The sequence below is a fragment of the Orcinus orca genome, chromosome 1 (assembly GCF_937001465.1).
Source record: "Orcinus orca chromosome 1, mOrcOrc1.1, whole genome shotgun sequence".
Lineage (NCBI taxonomy): Eukaryota > Metazoa > Chordata > Mammalia > Artiodactyla > Delphinidae > Orcinus > Orcinus orca.
In genome coordinates this window covers 64,496,663-64,517,998 of record NC_064559.1, presented here as the reverse complement: position 1 = coordinate 64,517,998, position 21,336 = coordinate 64,496,663, and the positions used below count along the sequence as shown (strand labels likewise).

The window sequence follows — 21,336 nt, the reverse complement described above, 5'->3', positions numbered from 1 at the left end:
ACGTCTTCACTGCACATTCTACTGTTGCTGCAACAACAGTATGCCAACTGTTCAACACACCAACAAAACACAATGGGAGTACCACAAGATGGGCACTGAATTATCCTCCAAGCCCACAGGCTTCAATTTCCCTGGGCTCACATCCCCAGGTGATCAAGTTGAAACTCAGCTAAACCAGCAGCTCTGGTCCCTCATCCCCAATAATGACATGCGAAGGCTCATTTCTCATGTTATCCAGACTTTGAAAATGGACTGCTCAGAGGCCCACGTGCAGCTGGCCTGTGCCAACCTCATGTCTCAAACAGGCCTCCTGATGAAACTTCTCAGCAAGCAGCAAGAAGTAAATGTTTCGAAAGCGGAATGGCATACGGACCAGTGGAAAACTGACAACTATATCAGTGAGCGCACAGAAACCCAGAGTGAGCAGAAAGAGCAGGAGTCAAGTGAGGTGAGGATAACCCCTGACACATGGGAGCTGGAGTTTCAGTCAGTTTAGGACATGCCATTAACGTGCCCAAGCAGGAATACCATGGGCTCCTAGTCTGTATCTTTTCTTCAGCCATGAAGCTGGCTAAGACAGTGATCTCCCACTTTGCTCGTTTAGAGAGTGTGCCACTATTCCTTGGGTAGATGAGAAAAGACATACCACAAGATAAATAATGTGTAGATAAATAAATTGTAGAAGAAATTGCTAATGGTAAGATTAATAACATTAAATTTGGCTTGTTCTTATAGAAGCTACTCGCCTGAAAGGATTGGGTTTTATAGTATTTTAAGAATAGTTAACTATCATTTAGAATAGGATTAAAAATAGTTAGCTTTCATCCCTTCCATCTCCTTGTTTTAAAAAAACTGTTATTTATTATTTTTAGCTCACAAAAGAAGTTCCAGGATATGGCTATAACAACAAACTCATCTTGGCAATATCTGTAACTGTAGTAGTGACGATTTTGGTTACAATTCTGTGTCTCATTGAGGTAAGGACGATAATTAATTCAGATTCAGAACCCACAAACTGAGAATCAAAGCCACCTTTCCTCCTCCTCCTACTTGATTCTTCTCTTTAATCATGAGGGCTGTATACACATGGTTGGGGATGTAGGGGCTGGCCTCACTCAAAGCTGACAAAAGGTAGAACATATGAGTCCCTTCTGTAATTTGGCAAGGAAACTTCGCTTCTCATCCTACTGCTTTTTATGCCCCTACTCTCTATTCCCTTTATCCAAACCTCATAGAATTTTAACCGAGAGAAGTGTTAGACAGTAGTTTGTCTCTTCCTTTAATAATAAGGAAATGGAGAAGGAGAAAGGGAAAATATCTTGCCCCGTGGTCATACTGCTAGTGATTATCAAAAAGAAGAGGGTCCCTTTCCACTGAGGGCTTCTCTACTAATCGCACTGTGCTTGGGCTGTGAGCTACCTTTTATGTCACAATTCAGTATACACATACTATATGGACATAAGTAGTTTCTGAAACAAACTATTGTGCACTCTGATGTTTTTCTCTTCTATTTGTATTCAAAAAGAGTATTTTGTGTTTCCCTGCTGGTCATGGCCTTTAAACTGATCCCACAATTCACTGACACCTCAGTGACAGCCTGCAGTATGAAAGTCAGAGAGGTATAGATAACTTTGCTCGTTGGTTTCAGGTGTTTACTTGGTGTGATTCAACTTATAGGATAGAGCAGCCAGGAAAATAAAAGCACCTTCTCCCCACACCCACACCCCCAGCAAATGCTGCCTGTGCGACTATATCCAAAGCGAACTGGTGTGAAGCGCATCTAGAGAGTAACGTGTTTCTGCACAGCGCCGTTGTGCAGTGTTTTCTCTGCACGATGTCACTTGGCCAAGGACCAAGAAAGGTGAGTGGGGCTGAAAATCCTGCCTATACTCCATGCTAAGCTACATGTAAAAGTCTCCCCAGAGACACTAGGGGGCCATTTTGGACAGACACAGAGAACTTCTGGAAGGACAGCATGCATGCAATGATTTTCAAGGTCCCGGGTCTGTTGTGATTTTGCTCATTGTGATTATGGACTGAGGTACCCATTTAGTCCTGATTAAGACCAGAGATAACACTTTGTGAGAGAGATGAAAAATGACATGTAACACTAACTGTGTGTGTTTTCCTCCAAGGGGCTTTTTTCGATTTCTGCTGCGTAAGAGAAGCTCAGGGGAAAGTGAGAGTCAGGTAAGTTTGAGGAGGAGAAAATACTGTGGCCAGAGAAAGCAGGGGAGATGCAGAATTAATATTTCCCTTTCTGTTTCTAGGAGGGCTCTTTCGGGAGAACGCAGCCACTTTGACATAGGGATACATATAGGCCTCTCAACACCACACGCAAGGAAAGTATGGCACAAAAGCTACACGACGGGGAGTCTTCTTAGGAGGATGAGATATTTCTCCATCCCAGCAGAAGGCCCAAACTCGTCATCCAGAGCTCACTGAAGAGGTTGAACCACCTCCACTTCAGCAGGAGCCTCCACCTCAGCCTTCAGAGGCCCCTGAGGAACTAGAAACTCCAAGTCCTCAAGAGACCCTCACCTGGCCTTTGGAGACACTTAAGGAGCTTGTAGTTCGACCAGTAGCACATCATGGGGTAAATGAAGCTCAGCAGTCAAACTTGTACAATTTCACTATTAAACCTATGGATCTGGCACTTACCATAACTCCACAGGTCACTAAATAGGTTGATCCTTCTCCAGTCCAGCAGGAGACCCCATCTCAGCGTCCAGCAGGCCCTCAGGAGGTGAACCTTCTCTACTCTATCAAGACGCCCCAACTCAGGCTCCAGGTCTCCCTACTGAGCATGTACATGAAATTCCAGTGAATGAAGAGGTAGCATCTCTACCTGGCGTTCAGCGTCACGCTCATTCCAACTTGCCCAGTGTTACACTTCAACCTCTGGATTTGGAACTTAACCATCACTCCAGAGCCCACTACGGAAGCTGAATTTCCTACAGCTCAGCAGGAGGCCCTGACTCCACCTCTTCAGCATCCTGAGGGAACAGAATCTTCTCCAACCCAACAAGAGACCTCAGCTATGCCTCCAGAGCCTCCTGGAGAGGTTGAGCCTTCAAGGGAGCAGGAGCAACCAGCTCAGCCTTCTGAGCCTCCGGGGGAAGTTGAACCTTCTCCAACCCAGCAGGAGCCCACAGGTCAGCCCCCAGGGCCTCTTGTGGAAGCTGAGCCTTCTCCAAGTGAACAGGATCAACCGACTCAGCCTTCTGAGCCTACAGAGCCTCCTGAGGAGGTGAAAACAGCAACCCAGCAGGACATTCCAGCTCAGCTTTCAGAGTCTTTTGGAGAACCTGAAACCTCTGCAACCAAGGAGGAAGCCTCAGCTCACTATCCAGAGACCCCTAATGAGGCAGAATCTTCTGCAACCCAGCAGGAGATCCCAGCTCTGTCTCCAGCAGAGATAGAAACTTCTGCAACCCTGCAGGAGCAAGCAGCTCAGCCTCCAGAGCCTCCTTCAGGGGAGGTGGAACCTTCTCCGACTCAACAGGAACAGCCAGCTCAACCTCCAGAGCATCATGAAATGACAGTTTCACCTCCAAGTCACCCTCATGCTCAGCATTCAGACTTATCCAGTGTCATTGTCAAACATGCAGATGTGGAGCTTACCATAACGAAAGAACCCACTCCAGAGGTGGGACCTTCTCCAAATCAGCACAAGCCTTCAGCTCAGTCTCAGTGCCCCTTACTAATGCAGAATTTTCTACGGTGCAACATGAGGCCCCCACACTGCCTTCACAGCCACCTGAGGAGGTTGAACTTTTGCCAGTTCAACAGGAGGCTCCAGCCGCACTCCAGAAGACAGTACACATAATAAACCTTCAGTACAAGAGGAGACCCCAGCTCAGTATCCAGAGCATCGTGGAGAAGAGGTTATACCTGCCACAAGCCAGCAGTAGACTCCAGATCAGCTCTCACAGGCTCCTGACGTACCTTCTCCACCTCAGCAGGAAGCCACAGCTCAGCATCCAGAGTCTCATGGTGAGGTGGAATCCTCTCCAACTCAGTCTCCAGAGCTCTCTAATGTGACTGAAGTTTTCTCTCCAGAGCATCCTGTGACAACAGTTTCTCCTCTAGGTCAGGGTCAAGCTCAGCTTCTGCAGCGGCCCGATGTCACTGTTAAACCTGTGGATCTTGCACTTACCGTAACTCCAGCGTTCACTAATGAGGTTGAAACTTCTCCACCCCAACAAGAAACCTCGGCTCAGTCTACAGTCTCCCCTCAGCAGTTGGAACCTTTGTCAGTCCAGCAAGAGTTTTCAGATCAGCATCCAACCCCCTCTGAGAATATTGAACCTTCTCCAGTTCAGCAGGGAGCCCCAACTCAACCTGAAGAGCTTCCTCAGGAAACTGACCCTTCTCCAAGCCAGCAGGAGAGCTCAGCTCAGCATCCAAAGCCCACTGAGTGGGTTGGACCTTCTCCAGTGCAGCATCAGCACCCAATTCAGCCTCCAGGGGCCTCTACAGATGGTACAGCTCAACCTTCAGTACATAATGAAGTGACATTCTCACCTCTAGGTCCAGGTGAAGTTGAACATCCAGTGTTGCCTAATACCACAGTTAAACCCATGGATCCTGCGGTTGTCTTAACTCTAGAGCCCAGTAAGAGGTTGAACATCCTCCAGTGCAGCAGGAGGACCCTACTCAGACTCCAGATCCCCCTGGAGGGATAGAGCTTTCTTTAATCCAGGAGGAGGCCCCAGCTCAGTCTCCGGTTCCACAGGGGAGCTCAGCTATATGTCCGTAGCCCCCGAAGGAGGTGGTACCTTCTCCCACAGAGCAGGAGCTTCAGGCTCAGTCACCAGAACTCCCTGCAAAGGTGGAACCATTTCCAGTCCCTCAAGGGACCCTCCTCACCTTCTACAGCCCCCTGAGAACATGGAATCTTCTCCAGTCCAACAGGCGTTCCCAGGCCTACCTCTGGAACCCCTTAAAGAGACAGAACCTTCTCCAGCTGAGCAGGAGGCCCCATCTCAGCCTCTAGCACCGCCTAGGGAGGTTGTAGCACAAACTCCAGTGCATTATGAGATGACAATTCCAACACTAGGACAGGGTCAAGCTCAGCATTTAAACTTGCCCAGAGTCACAGTTAATCCTTTGGACCAGGGCCTTCCCACAGCTCCAGAACCTACAACGGAGGCTGAATATTCTGCAGCCCTGCAGCAGACTGCATTTCCTCCAACATAGCCCGAGGTGACATTTCCAAATGCAGAGCAAGTTCAGGCTCAGCATCCAACCTTGACAGAGGTCACAATTCAACCTTTGAACCTTGAACTGACCATAAGGCCACAACCCACTAAGGAGGATGAACCTTCTCCAACCATGCAGGATAACTTAACACAGCCTCCAGAACCACCTAAGGAGGTTTTTGTAGCTCAGCTTCCAGTATATCAGAACCCAATAGTTCCAACACCAGAACAGGATCACACTGAGCGTCCAGCATCACCCAGTGTCACAGTTCAACCTTTAGACCAGGGGCTTACCACAACTCCAGAACCTACTGTGGAGGGTGAACATTCCACACCCTTGCAGGAGACTATAGATCCTCCAACATACCACGAGGTGACACTTCCAAATCCAGAGCAAGTTCAGGCTCAGCATCCAACCTTAACTGAGGTCACAGTTCAACCTTTGGACCTGGAACTTACGTTAACTCTGGAATCCAGTTTAGAGGTTGAACCTTCTCCAACCGTGCAGCAGACCCAAGCTCAGCCTCCAGAGCTCGTTAAGGAAGTTGTAGCTCAGTCTCCATTGTACTCCAAAGTGACTTTTCCAGCACCAGATCAGGATCATGCTGAGCATCCAGTATCACCCAGTATCACAATTAAACCTTTGGACCTGGAGCTTAGCAGAACTCCAGCACCTACTACGGAGTCTGAACATTCTGCAGCCCGGCAGCAGACTACAGCTCCCCCTCCAAAACACCCTGAGATGACACTTGCACAGCCAAACCTGACTCAACTCACAATTCAACCTATGGATGTGCAACTTACCATTACTGCAGGATGCAATATGGAGACTGTACCTTATCCAATCATGCAGGACACCCCAACACAGCCTCCAGAGGCACCTCAGGACGTTGTATTTCAATCTCCATTCCAGCAGGAGGTGACAGTTCCAAATCCAAGTAAGGATCAAGGTCAGCATTCAACATCATCCAGCGTCAGAGTTCATTATGTGGACCTAGAGCAAACCACCACTCCAGAATCCACTATGGAGGCTGGACATTGTACATCCCTACAGCAGACTACAGCTTCCCCTCCAAAACACCCTGAGGTGACACTTGCACAACCAAACCTGACTCAAGTCACAGTTCTACCTGTGGGCCTGGGAGTTAACATATCTCAGCAACCAATGCCATCTGAGACAGTTCTTTTTCCTTCGACTCAGTATTCAGTATCCACAGGCCTTCCTGGTGTAAAATATACCCCAGAAAAGAAGCAGCCGGAACAGAATGCCACCACAAACTTCAGCATATGTGAGCTGTGTACCTGCACAAATGCGATGCTGTCGTGTGTTGGTCTTAGCCCAAAGCAGAAGCTCCACAGAGTGCCTGAGCCAGAGCCTAACACCTACAATGGCACCTTCACCAACAGGTAAGGATCGCCTCTCCTCATTTGTTCTCTGCATCTTGCCTGACATGGCAGCCTTTCTTCAGGTCTTCCTGGGTCCTCCTTTTCTCCCCAATCCACATTGACTGACTTTCTGTTTTCACCTTTTGTTTGTCAATGATTCCTTATCTTCCTTCTCCTCCTTACCATTTTTCCCTCTCCTCCAGTCTTTTACTTTTAATTGCCCTTATTTTTTCCTTCTCCATTTTTTACCCCATTATTTAATTCCTTAACACCTAACCTTCTCTCATCTTTATTCCATCGTCTTTATAGCAACATGTCCCTCTCCCCATCTCATTGGTGGTAATACAACAAAGTGGTTAAGGGTAGAAATTCCGGAGCCAGACTACCTGGGTTTGAACCCAGGTCTGTCATTTATTAACTTTATGACTCAATTTCCTCATCTGTAAAATGGAGATTATGGTAGTCATCATCTCATAGGATGACTCCTATGACTCCTCAATCTCCCAATGACTCCAATCTCATTGGGAGGTAAAGCTCTTCTATCAGTGCCTAGCATATATTTTAGTGTAGCTGTTATTATTATTCCATCCCTCAGTTATAGCTAGAACTCATCTTTGTCCCCTGGCTTTCTATATGTAGCACCCATTTTGTGCCCAACCCAGGGCTAAGTACTTTGGGAGCCACAGAAGTATATGGCATTGTCTCCAGAAATGACAATGACAAGTTGGAAGAAAGGGGATATGCCTTAAAAGGGAGGTAATATATAATTAAGTATGAAGAGAAATACAGATAGGTGGTGTAATTCACGAGAACCTGTAATCGCAGGGGTGTGGAGGTCACGGAAGGCTGCATGGATAAGCTCAGTGTTTAGCTGGGACTTAAAGATTGGCTGTGATTTGTAAGAAAAATAATAGGCAGTACAGTCTAGGCAAAGGTGTGACTGCAGGGATGATCAGAATTTAATAGATTAGTCTGGCTGTAAATAATTGGGTGAGGTAACAATGAAATATAGGATTATGAAAAACCTTGGCTATCGACAATGCAGGTTTGAAAGTTCCGCTGTAAGATATGGGCAGCCACTGCAAGGTTTCAAGCAAGAGAGACAAATGATGAAAAGAGGAGGCTTATTTTAAACACGAAGATGGGTAAGACAGGATTCCTTTTAGCAACTCATGATCTCATAGGCAAAATAAGCATATAAGCTCAAACCATAATGACAAAGTGCTGTGGAGGCACCATGAAGTAATAAAACTACATTTCTTTTAAAACAGTCATTTCCTCCTCCTATCCATTCCCCAGCTATTTGTTGATTTTATAAATATTTGAGTTTGCTTTATGTCCACGTGTTGGCTTTAAATATGATAGACGATGCACATAAGCAGGACCTAGTTCATACTTTGAAGGAGTTTATGCTCAGAGGAAATGGGTTGCAAAAAGAGCTATATTTAAAGAAAGAAATGAATACGGGCAATGAGAGCTACAAGTTGGTACTGGAGCACAAAAGAAGGAAAAGAGACTTCAAATTGGATCAGGGAAATTGTTACTAGAGCAATGCTGTTTAAACGGGACCTCGAAGGGCCATTGGGTATCAGTGAGAGACATCTTGGGAAGAATAAGTTTGCAAAAGGAAAGTGGGAGAAAGGCAAAACACAGGAAAAATTCTCTGAGTACCTGTAGAGTACAAGTGGGAAGAGTAGGGGATTGGAGCCAGATCATCTAGGGCTTTGGAGGCCAAGCCAAGGATAACATGCCAAGCTAGCATGTTACCACAGCAGTGCTTTAGGACAAGCATTAGCCTGCAACCGAACCAACCACTTGGAGGGCTTGCGAAAACACAAGCTGCACCCCCACAGTTACTGATTCAAGAGGTCCAGAGTAGGGCTGAGTATTTGTATCTTCATTAATTCACAAGTGATGCTGGTATTTGAGAACCACTTCCGGAGAGTTAATCTGGGGATCGCGTGGAGGATGGCTTAGAAAGGGAGAGGGTAGAGATGGAAACACCAGTCAGAAGACAGGTATACCCATCCAGGTGAAATGAGAGACTAAGCTGGAATCAATGGAAATAAGATAGTCAGCTATCGTCAAGAGTAGGTATTTTCGAATAAAAGTCAAAATGATAGAAAGTGTAATCCTGAATTAACGTTACATATTCATCATAGGAGTAACTTCCTTTTAAGTTGTGTGAAAGGTTATCTTTTATTTCTTCTGGTAATGAATTGGCGTAGAAAAGCAGAACTGTACTGGGAAGTGCGTAAATATAAGAATGTTCCTTTTAATAGAAGAAAGTATAATGATATATAGAGATAAAAACTTTGGGCTCATAATCTAGAATTTGATTAGACCACAAAAGGTGGAATCTAATCAATGCTTCTTCTCTCAGGAAAGATTACCTCCAAAATCTATCAGGATCTATAGTTGTATATTTAATTTATGAAGATCCTGAATGTGAGACTTTTAAGAGAGGTGAAAGCAAGGTTAGGAACTCTGAAAGGTTCAAATAGTAATTCCTAAGGTTTGGAGTTTAGACCAAAGCTTCTTATGTATTATTATCATTCTAACCTCTACTAGTTATTCCTACTAATTAGATGTCTAATAGCAAATTGAAGCAATATATTCCTTTTAATTTTCGTAGAGATTTTTCCTGCAATAAAATACCATCTGTCGAAAAAATTACATTAGAACTACTACCTGTTTTGCAGTTTATGTAAGTTACAAATATAACTTCATTATATTTGGAATTTTTATAAAGCTTAATTTTTTATAAAATTAATTTGTTACTCATTTTGAAAGATGATTAAAATTACCAGTAAAATTTTGTAGCAAATCCTTTTCGTCTCTAGCAAAGATTAGTGTGAGAATTATTACACAGGTCAGAGTGAATCATTAGAGAGCAGTGGTTCTCACCCAGGGTGATTTTGCACGCAGGTGACATTTGATAGTGTCTGGAGACATTTTTGCTTGTCAGATCTGTATATGCTACTGACATCTAGTGGACAGAGGCCAGAGATGATAGTAAACATCCAAGAGTGTACAGGAGAGACTCCCACAGCAAAGAATTATCCAGCCCAAAATGTCTGTAGTGCTGCCTTTCTAGAGATATAAGGATCACTTAACACAAGTATTTAATGAGCATTTACTATTTTGTATCTAATGCACCACATATATAATCATGAAAGTATAAATCATAATATCTTCCACAGTGAGATTACTTTAGTGCATGGAGGGAGTAGTGATGTTATGTTTCATCATATATAAATTAGAATTATTGCCAGAGGATAAATATTCTGAAAGTATATATATTTTTCTTTTTATTTTGCTTGTGTGTTTTTTTGTAGAAATCTTGGTTGCAATTTACTCACAGAACTGAGCTTTGGAAAGTTTCAGGCCTGGCATGGAATGCAGGTATTATACAAGTTGTAAGTGAAATAGAAGATGAATGCATGTAAAAAACACTGTGTAAAAAAATCATGCAGTTATTGGTTAGCTGGTGTAAGCTCAGTATGAATTCTGGAAAGTATGTCTTGAGAGCAATTTATTTTCCTTTAAAATTAGGAAACTAAGGTACAAAGAGGCCAAGAGACTTGTTTAACTCATATATATGAAACACCCTGCTTTCCATATTACTGATCTTTGGTACAGGCAATAAAAGGCACCAAGCAAAAACACTCAAATTAGCATTGTCATGGAATCCAACTGATGCCTCTCCAGTATGCGAATGGTCCATGAAGTTCCACTTTTGAATTTAACTTTGATTCCTGCTCATTTGCAAAGTTCCTAACTGCTTAAAATGTATGCAACACAGAGCTGCAAAGAACTAAGTTTAGCACCGAATTCTTCAGGGAGCAAATGGTGTGGGTGCTTCCCCAACCATTAATAGCTCTTTTAAATGGTAAAGCAGAAAGAATTCCTGAACACACACCACAGGGCATTCCCCAGTCACCCAGAACATTATTTTTCAAAAAGCATATATCTCTGAAGTGTAATGTTTGTGGCCAATAGGAACCTTTGTGATATGGAAAAAGACATTGTTTGTGTTCAGCTGTAGTGTGAAAAATATAAAGAAAATACATTGCTGTAGCCTAATACAATATACGTTCTTTGCTGACTACTCTTCAATAAGAAGTGTGGGTTTTACACCCCTTCAGCTCAAAAATTCTGTGATTTCTCATGACACAAGGAAATGATAGTGGGTACATTCAATGGACCGAAGGCGATTTTAGACTCAAGGCAAAAAAGAGCTCTTCTACACCTGGCTTTGGAAAAGACTCTCTTACCTGGCTTGTGGTTTAGAAATCCAGTTTCACACAGTTCACACATTTTGGGTTAATGAAGGTGTTGAGGCTGTGTCTGGAGCTGGATTAGCAATTCCTGCAGATGCCTATCTTTAGCGGCCTCCTTCCTTTCCCTTGTTACTTTGCTGATGCCTAGGGGAGAGAGCACCAAGGGTCAGTTTTTCTTTTGCCAGCACACAGGGGAGCAGGCTGATGAGGTCCCTTCACCAGGAGGTTTTAGTAGTGTCAATACAAGGTCTTAAACTCACCACATTTCCTAAACATCCTGTAACACCAAGAGTTCCTTATAAGAGTCAGAGTTTCACTATAGTTATGTAGGCAACACTGGAAAATATATTGTGGAAATCAGTCAATCACAGTTTAAAAATTAATGAATTCATTCAAAAACATTCACTGAGTACCATGCCCACTGTGTGTCAGCAGTGTACTACGTGCTGGGGATACAGAGACACATAGGGCAAGGACATTGTCCCCAAGAAGCTTTCATACTGGGAGGAGAAAGATGAAAGTTGATGGGAAAACATAGATGAGAGCCATTATAGCATCTATGCAGCAGGGTAACAAGGTGATGGAGTAGGGGGATGAAGTAGAAAATGGGTGGTAGGTTAGAAAAGATTTGTAATGGAAGAGGCAGGAACTTGTTCCTTTTGAATTTGTTTTCCTCTCTAATGACCGAAAAAGTTAGTGAAAGAATCAGAACTATCTGGTGTTGGAAATAAATTAGTACTGTACTCCTAAAACTTATTCACAGTTACTTTCAAAAGATTGTCACACTATAGTAAGTCTTTGTTTTGGGCTAAGTCTTTCTAATCGACAAAGCTAATTTGATTCAGGAAACATTTGCCATGGTGAGATAAAAACTTTATTGCATCTCTTTCCAAAGGCTAGCCACCAAGGGAAGATGCCACCCTCGAGTTAAGTCATTTTACTACCTATAATGACGTATTATTGGGGTGTTTATAAGTTACCTGCATTAAATAAGTTTGGAAAAGGGCCTCAGCTGAGGTGGATTTATCATGAATTCAATGAAGCTTAGGCTTCAGGGCTCCTACTTGCAGAGGTCCCTTCCAAAGTCTTGAGAGGGGTCCTAGCGATTTTTGTATTCACAACTTTGCATGTTTTTATTAGATAGGATTTCCCAAAGTAGATGAGGTTCAGGCCCCACAAAACCTTGATTCATCAGCGGGTTTCAGGTAATTATAAGTCAGTAGGTTTCTTGAATGAAGCTTCTATGTTATTGAGAAACATCAGGTGAAGTAGTTAGCAGTGTGGTAGTCTATTTTAAATCCGAAATCTACCTCAGAGATGAACCAAGAGCTTATTAATTACTAAAGTACCACTTTTTGACTGGTGGTAGTAATCATGTCTCTCTCAGATAAAATCAGGAATGAAATATATTATGGAAAAGGAACAGTGGTTGATAATCCTAAATGTTAAGTATACTTTTTCTTTCTGATTTTATAGTGGTTCTCCTTTATTCACCTGGGCAGGTCCAGACTGATGGCTTATTTTTAAAAATTCTTTTAGTCACTTCATTGGTTCTAACAATACAAGCTCCATGATTTTAGAAACTTAAGGACTCTACAATGTATAAAGGCTATATAACTTAACCAGACAGAGTGCATTCACATGCTGTCTTGTCTGTGGTACACCAATATTGAACCAAGAACAAGAGAGAATAAGAGGAAAATCAAAGCCTTATCCCTTTTAAATTATTTACCCCATTTTGTAGAATATCAGTGAGGGAGGGGGGCCACACTATGAAGGTAAACTGAGCTGTGGTCACAGAGCCGCCCTAACGCTCCCCCAGTCAACTAGCATTGGTTTCCTTTAGATAGCTATGTACACGCAAAAGCTTACACACTTCAGGGTGTTGTCATCACTTTTTGCTATGTACTAGAATCCTGGCAGCTTCTCAGATTTAGAAAGGCGTAAACGCTAAAAACAAAAATAACTTGGGTCTGCCCTTGGCCGTGATTTAGGGTGGCTGTTTTATTTGTAATAGTTCAAAATTTTGAGACTGTCACACCTAGCAACTACTATATTTTCTTCTCCCAACTGCATCTTATTCTTCCCACCTGTAGTATTTTCTCCCATTCTATATGTTTTTTTCACTTTCTTGATAGTGTCCTTTGAAGCACAAACTTTTTAATTTTTATAAAATCCCATTCATCTATTTTTCCTTTGGTTGTTTGTGCTTCGGGTATTACATCTAAGAAACTGTTGTCTAATGCAAGGACTACTCCTGTGTTTTCTTTTAAGAGTTTTATAGCCTTTGCTCTTACATTTGGATATTTGATCCATTTGGAGTTAATTTTCATATATGGTGTGAAGTGTAGGAGTGCAGCTTCATTATTTTGCGTGTGGATGTACAGTTGTCCCAGCATCATTTGAAAAGACTCTTCTTACCACATTGAATTGTTTTGGCACGCTTGCTGAAAATCAATAGACCATAAATATGAGGGTTCATTTCTATACTGCCAATTGTGTTCCATTGATTTACATGTCCTGTCTTATTCCAGTACCACACTGTGATTGCAGTAGCTTTGAACTGAGTTTTGAAACCAGGATGTGTGAGTCCTCCCACTTTGTTCTTTACCAACACTGTTTTGGTTATTCTGTTTCCTTGAATTGCCATATGAATTTTAGAATTAGCTTGGCAATTTCTGGAAAGAGGTCAGCTGGGATTTTGATAGGATTTGCAATGTAACCACGGGTCGATTTGGGAAGTAGTGACATTTTAATATGACTATCTTCCAGTCCATGAATCCAGCATGTCTTTTTATTTATTTAGATCTTCTTCAATTTCTTTCAACAGTTTTTTACTTTTCAGTGTGAATCTTGTACTTACTGGGTTAAATTTTTCCCTAAGTATTTTATTTGTTTTGATGCTGTTACACATGGAATTGTTTTCTTAATTTCACTTTTGGATTACTCATTGCTGGTGTGTAGAAATCTTTTTTTTTTTTTTTTTTTTTTTGTGGTATGCTGCCTCTCACTGTTGTGGCCTCACCCATTGCAGAGCACAGGCTCCAGACGTTCAGGGTCAGCGGCCATGGCTCACAGGCCCAGCCGCCCCGCGGCATGTGGGATCCTCCCGTACCGGGGCACGAACCTGTGTCCGCTGCATCGGCAGGCGGACTCTCAACCACTGCGCCACCAGGGAAGCCCTAGAAATAATATTGATCTTATATCCTGAAACCTCGCTGAATTCATTTATTAAAGCTAACAGTTATTTTCCTAGATTCCCAGGAATATGTCTTGTGGTCTTCCAGTTTCCCAGGAATACATTGGAACATTTCAGTCTCTGTGGACATCTCATTCCTCAGCTTTTGTTTTTAAGCTTTTCGGTTGGGCTGTTTCTTACCCCAAACTGTTATCCATTGTCTCATGCAAGTGCCATGTTAAAATATTTGCTTCAAAGTGTTTTCCGAAATGCCACCTGAGGAGAGGGTTTTCTCACTAGACTGCTGATGGTCAGGTGAAAGACAACCCTTTCACGTGAGGTCTTCCAGGGGACCACCAGACATGTAAAACAATGACAGTTCTTTGGGAATGAGTCTTTTTGAAGGACCTCCCAGACCATGCTGCTCCTTCTGATACCAGGGATGTTGGCTGTTTTTCAAGGCTACCAGTGGCATGGAGAGCAAAGGTCAAGGACAAGTTCAAGCAACACAGATCTCATTGTTCTTACAGAAATTAATTTGTTTTCCTTGAATAAATTGCTCCCCACTGTGTTGGGAGCCTGTTGGTTAAATTTCCAGAGTTCAGAAGAAGTTGATTCTGACCATTTTTGCCAGTTTTGTTGTTGTTGTTATTGTTATTGTTGCTTCTATGGAGGGATGAATTTTTAGATGTCCTTCCTCCATCATTTTATTACTGATTTTCCTGCAATGTTTTTTAAAATCTCTAAAGTTTCAATGACCATAGGCTAATTAAATATTTATTATGGGAGATGATTAAGGAAAAAATAAAAAGAAAAATAAATAAATAAATGAAAAGAGAAAATATAATTCTCATAGAGGCTTTCCCCGATGGGTAGAGGCTTTCCCCGATGGGTAGATGAAGTTTGAAAAGGTATTTCTATATTTAGTGCTCTCCAAATTAAGGTTAAAATGACATATTTTTAAAAAGCCCTTTATTTTTTTCGTTCATGTTAAACACAGGCCTTAGAGTCAGAACTGAGTTCAAATTCCAGCTCTGCTTCTTACTAGCTTGATGACGTAGGACAAGTTATGTAACTTCTCTGTGCCTCTGTTTCCTCATTTGTACAATGGGGTAATATATCTATCACATAAGGTTACTGTGAGGATTAAATGTTAATTGCTAATCACAGATCCCTGGCAACCCAAAAGATATTAGTTTTGATGATTATCTTTATAATATTCTGCAAAAGTACACTAATAATTCTTGAGTAGATTTAACCTAAAGTCATATATTCTTTTCTTTCTTCCTGTTTCTTTTGGGTTTTTTTTCCCTTATTTGTTTTACAGAGCAAAGGAAGAAAAAAAAAAACAACTAAGAAGAAAATCTATTCCAGCATTTTGGAATAAAATTTTGTTCCCCAAAATTAATTTGTTTATTTTATTGATATATAAACAAAATGTTATTTATTTATTCAGCAAAGATTTATTAAATACCTGGTAAATATATAGCCACTATGTCAGGCACAGGAATAATAATGACAATAAAGTGTGGTCCCTGCTCTGAAGTTGCTGACAATTTAGGACACTGACAAGTAAACCAGTGATTACATACACAGTAACAAAGGCTATGATACTAGAATACACATGGGACTATGTGATGGTAGTATGGCTTTCAGCAGTTCCTCTTGGATTTATCTCTTCTTTGGCTCCAGAACCAAGGAATTAGACCTATTTTTGTGTTTAATTAGGTAGTTTAAATCATGAAATTTTCAAAAAATTTGTAGAGATGAAAGAAATCACCTTGAATTATGGAGGACACTAGAAATAGTACTTTTTTACAGAGCAAGGGCTTCCTACCAGTATAGTCACTTCGAGGGTTTTGAACCTGAAAAGCTCTTTGGCATATTTTTTCTATGCTAGCCACTTTTTTTCTATTTTTTTGTTTGTTTCTCTTCTCCACTTTATCATCTAGAGACCTGCCTTCTTCCCAATGAAAGGGTGTTTTACAAATTCTAATGGTGATTTATAGGTAAAGTGAGAAAATGGTTTTTTTTTTGACCTTCAAGTTCCATACCAAAAAAATTGAATATAAGCTTTCATGGAAGTAATTGAAAATGCAGATAATTTTAATTCCATTCCATTTTTCAGAATTCTCAATCGTAATCTTTTGACAGCAGTTGAAGATTCTTATCTTTTTACATTGCCAGCATTAAAATATTTGTAAGTATTGCAACAGTTTCATGGCTCATGAAATAATTTCTGCTCCTTCTTTCTTTCGTCAAAGATTGAGTACTTTGGCTAAAAAGTCATAATTTAGATTTTAACTGGGTTATTGAAAATAAGAATTATTGGCAAAGAAAAGGATTAAGAAAGAATATATATGGGTAAGACAGCCAGCAGAGAATGAGAACAGTGTTGAAGAACACATATAGTTAAGGAAGATGTAGATGAAGGTAGGAATATTATTTATCCCAGAAAGCAAAAAGGAATAAGGGGTACATTATTTTTTTAAAAAAGAGTGATCAAAGAGGTAGATGCAATTGAAAATGAGAAGCTAGGATAAGAAAAAATGATTGTGCTGTTCAGCAGCAAGGTCATTCATTTGATGATGCAAATTTAAATTTCTTCAATAAGAGCTCTTTGGAATTATCATCTATGGCAAGTAAGAAGCCAGAGTTGAAGTAATCACATGTTAAGTATCTTTTTAAGTGTAGAATTTTTCTCTTTGGGTTTTATATCATGCATGTTTGGGCTTCTCCTTCAGAGACATGGGAACAACACAAGTGTCACAGCAATTGAAAGCATCCTCATGATGACCCTTGAATTGGAAAAACTGTAAGTTGATTTTTCTGACATTTATTTTCACTCATTTGTTTTTTTTATGTTTGTTTTATTATTTTCTTAAGTCAGGTTTACTTATGTACATTTTCATTTCACAAAATTCACTGTTTTTAAATATACAGTGTGATGTGTTTTGACAAACGTATAGTTAGTTCTGTAGCCACCACCACATTTGAGGTAAAGAACATTTCTGCACTCCCAAAAGACCCCTCATGTCCCTTTGTAGTCAATCCATCCTCCTCCCACTACCAGCCCCTGGCAACAACCAGTCTGATTTTTGTCCATGTAATGTTGCCTTTTCCAGAAAGTCTTACAACAAATCATGTGGAATGTAGCCTTTTGTTTTTGGCTTCTTTCACTTAGCCAGTCTCTTTGGAGATTTATCTGTTTTGTTGCACCTGTCAGTATTTCATTCCTTTCTATTGCTGAGCAGTATTCTAGTTGGGTGGATACACAGTTTGTCTACACATTCAATGACTGATGAACATTTGAGTTTTTTCTAGTTTTTTGGTAGTTTTGAACAAAGCCTCTGAAAACATTCACACGTGTGTGTGAAGATATGTTTTGTGCGAGCATATGTTTTCATTTCTTTGGGATAAAATACTTAAGGGTGGGATTGCTTCATCATATGCTAAGCGCATATTTAACTTTTTAAGAAACTGCCAAACTGTTTTCTAAAGTGCCTGTGCCTTTTTGCTTTCCCACTAGCAGTTTATGCGAGCTTCAGTTGCTCCACATCGTCACCTGATCCTTATATTTGTTTTTTAAAAAAATTTAGCCTTTCTCGTAGGTGTGTAGTTGCATCTCGTGGTTTTTGCCACCTTTTGCATTTCTGTAATAGCTGATGATGTTGAGTGTCTATTGATGTGCAAATATCTTTTTAAAGAAGTGTCTGTTCAAATCCATTTTTAAATTTGATATTTATATTGAGTTTTAAGAGTGCTTTATATAAAAAGCAATGGAAAAAGTCCTTTCTCTCAGATATGTGTTTAGTAAATACCTTTTCCCAGATTGTGACTTATCTTCATTGTATTACAGTGTCTCTGAAGACTAGAAGTTTTAAATTTTTGATGATCTGTAATTTAGCAATTTTTCTTGTTTTTCATATTTGTTTATTTGGCTGTTCTGGGTCTTAGTTGCGGCAGATGGACTCCTTAGTTGTGGCTCATGGGCTTCTTAGTTGTGGCATGCATGTGGGAACGAGTTCCCTGACCAGGGATCGAACCCGGGTCCCTGCATTGGGAACTCAGAGTCTTAACCACCAGGGAAGTCCCTTAGCAATTTTTCTTAGATGGTTTGTGCTTTTTTGTGTCTTATCTAAGAAATCGTTGTCTGAGACCCCATTGTCTAACCCAAAATCACAACCATTTTCTCCTATGTTTTCTTCCAGAAGTTGTATAGTTCCATTTAGGTCTATGATTCATTTTGAGTTAATTTTTATATATGATGTGAGGGAAGGGTCAAGTTTCATTTCTTTGCATTTTAAAAACTATTTCTGTAGGATCCTATTGTGACAGTTTATTACACAACTTACTGCACCTTAAACTGTGCCACCCCCCCTCAATATGGCAAGCTATTAGAAACTTTCTGTTATGCAAAGGCTAGGTGAGGGGATTGCATGAGATTAGTATGCAGAAAGGGCCCTGCATTTAGCAGTCTGTCCCAACCGTCTTTGTCAGGTCAGCTGACAAATGAGTGTCTTCACCACGCCATCACACATTGGTCACTGCTCTAGCCTCATCTTCCTCAGCCTCCCATAGCATCTGCCACAATTGCGATCCCTCTCTTGTCAGCTAGATGCCTTCCTCTCTGGATATTAAAAATTATTTCCCTATGTAACTACAATATTGTTAACACACAGTATTGAAGAAATTAAATTCCTACAGAATGACATTACCTTATAAAGAGTTGCTATTCAAATTTCCCCAGTTGTCTCTCTCATATAATATTTCTTTTAACAGCTTTTTGAGGTATAATTGACATACAATAATATGTGTTCACGCATACACATATAAAAACACCATGAAGACATCACCAAAATCAAAATGTCCATCTCCTCAGAAAGTTTCTTAACATCTCTTTGTAATTCTTCTTTCCCATTGTTCCTTGCCCTTCCCAATCACCATGCAACCATTGGTCTGCTTTCTGTTTGCATTTTCTAGAATTTTATGTAGATGGAATCATACAGTGTATACTTTTTTATAACTGGTTTCTAACTCAGCATGATTATTTTAATCTTCATCCATATTGTTGTATATATCAGTAATTCATTTCTGTTTATTGCTGAATAGTATTGCATTATATTGATGAGCCACAATTTATCTATTCACCATTGATGAACATTTGAGTTGTTTCAGTCTTTGTCTATTACAGATAAAGTTGCTATGAATATTTGTGTACAAGTCTTTGTATGGGTATATAGTTCCATTTCTCTTGGGTAAATACCTGCAAGTAGAATGGCTGGATCATTGGTAAGTGTATGTTTAAGTTTTTAAAAAATACCTATTTTCCATAGTGGTTTGATCATTTTACATCTCTACCAGCAGTGTATGAGAGCTGCATCTTCTTCACATTGCGGCCAACACTTGCTATGCTCAGTATTTTTAATTTCAGATAGTTTAATAGGTGTGTAGTTGTATCTCACTGTAGCATCCCTAATGATTAATCATGTCAAACGTCTTTTCATATGCTTATTTTCCATCTGTGTATGTTTGTATCTTTTATCTATATTTTTCTGGAGTTTTGAGAGTTCTTTATATATTCTGGAAATTAGTCCTTTATCCAATATGTAAGTTGCTAAGTATTTTCTCCCATTCTGTGCCTCATCTTTCCGTTCTCAGGAGTGTCTTTTGCAGGGCAGAAATTCTGAATTTTGATAGTGTCTAGTTTATCTATTTTTTTCTTTCATGTATTATGCTTTGGGTGTTATATCTAAGAAATCTTGCCTAACTCAAGGTCATAAAAATTTTCACTGTTTTCTTCTTGAAGTTTTATACTTTTATGTTTTACATTTAGATCTTTGAACTAATTTGAGTTCATTTCTGTATATGGTTTGGATGGAAGTTTTTTTGTTTGGTTTTTGCACCTGGATATTCAATTGTTCCAGCACCATTTGGTGAAAAGACTATCATCTCTCCACTTAAATGCCTTTGAACCTGAAAGTCAGTTGTACACATCTCTCTACTTCTGAACTTTCTATTCTCTTCCTTTGATCTTTTTGTCTATCTTTACACTACTATCACAATGTCTTGAAAGTGTTACTTCATAAGCCTTGAAATCAGTTACTATTAGTTCTTCAACTTTGTTCTTTTTCAACGTTGTTTTAGTTACTCTAAATTTTATTTCCACATGAATTTTAGAATTAGCTTGTCAATTTCTATAGAAAATCCTACTGGTATTTTGATCTATAAATCAGTTTGGGGAGAAATGATGTGTTAACAATATTGAATCTTCTGATCCATGAATACATTTTATCTCTCCATTTATTTAGGTCTTCCTTAATTTCCCCCAGCAATATTTTTCAGTTTTCAGTGTGCAAGTCTTTTACATCTTTTTTCAGATTTATTTAAGTATTTTTATGTTTGATTCTATTATAAGTAGTATTTTAAAACTTTGATCTCTGATTGTTTGTTGACATAAGTTAATCTTTTTGTATGTTCATCTTGTACCCTGCAAACTTGATAAACTCATTGATGAGTTCCAGTAGCAATTTTGTAGATTCTATCACGTTTTCTACATAATTATGTTATCTGGAAATAAACATAGGTTTAGTTCTTCCTTTCCTTTCTGAATATCTCTTTTATTTTTGTTGCCCTATTGCACTGGCTAGAATGTTCAGTGCAATGTCAAATAGAAATAATGAGAGCAGACATCCTTGCCTTTGTCCTGATACTGGCGAGCAAGTTCTTTGTCCTTCACCATTAAATATGATGTTAAGTTTTTTGTAGAAGTCATTTATCAAGTTGAGAAAGTCTCCTTCCATTCCTCGTCTACTGAGGGCTGTTTTTTTTTCTTTAATCAGGAATAGATGTTAGATTTTTTCATTCTTTTCCTGCATCTATTGCAGTGATTATGTGGCTTTTCCCTTCTTTTGTTTTCTTAATTTTTGTTTATTTTTGGGCTGTATTAGGTCTCCATTCCTGCACGCAGGCTTTCTCTAGTTGTGGCGAGCAGGGACTACTCTTCCTTGCAGTATGCAGGCTTCTCATTGCGGTGGCTTCTCTTGTTGCAGAGAACGGGCTCTTGGTGCACGTGCTTTACTAGTTGTGGCATGTGGGCTCAGTAGTTGTGACTCACGGGCTCTAGAGCTCAGGCTCAGTAGTTCTGGTGCACGGGCTTAGTTGCTCCGTGGCATGTGGGATCTTTGCTGACCAGGGGTCAAACTCATGTCCCCTGCACTGGCAGGTGGATTCTTAACCACTGCCCCACTAGAGAAGTCCTGATTTTTCTTTTTTAGTGTACTAA

The 21,336-nt window shown here is 40.3% G+C and overlaps 1 protein-coding gene across 1 annotated transcript in view; it reads left to right on the top strand.

Annotated features, from left to right (window-relative positions):
• LOC101272219 (leucine-rich repeat-containing protein 37A3-like) overlaps positions 1-21,336 on the top strand; it is a 31,308-nt gene that overhangs the window by 5,167 nt on the left and 4,805 nt on the right. Inside the window, 15 exon segments of the mRNA XM_049709507.1 lie at positions 150-448; positions 873-977; positions 2,411-2,596; positions 2,692-2,913; positions 2,915-3,121; positions 3,482-3,819; positions 3,966-3,996; positions 4,098-4,502; positions 5,203-6,611; positions 9,226-9,297; positions 9,929-10,009; positions 16,180-16,251; positions 16,796-16,815; positions 16,818-16,866; positions 21,329-21,336. Of these exon segments, the coding sequence (XP_049565464.1) occupies positions 150-448; positions 873-977; positions 2,411-2,596; positions 2,692-2,913; positions 2,915-3,121; positions 3,482-3,819; positions 3,966-3,996; positions 4,098-4,502; positions 5,203-6,611; positions 9,226-9,297; positions 9,929-10,009; positions 16,180-16,251; positions 16,796-16,815; positions 16,818-16,866; positions 21,329-21,336 (3,504 nt within the window).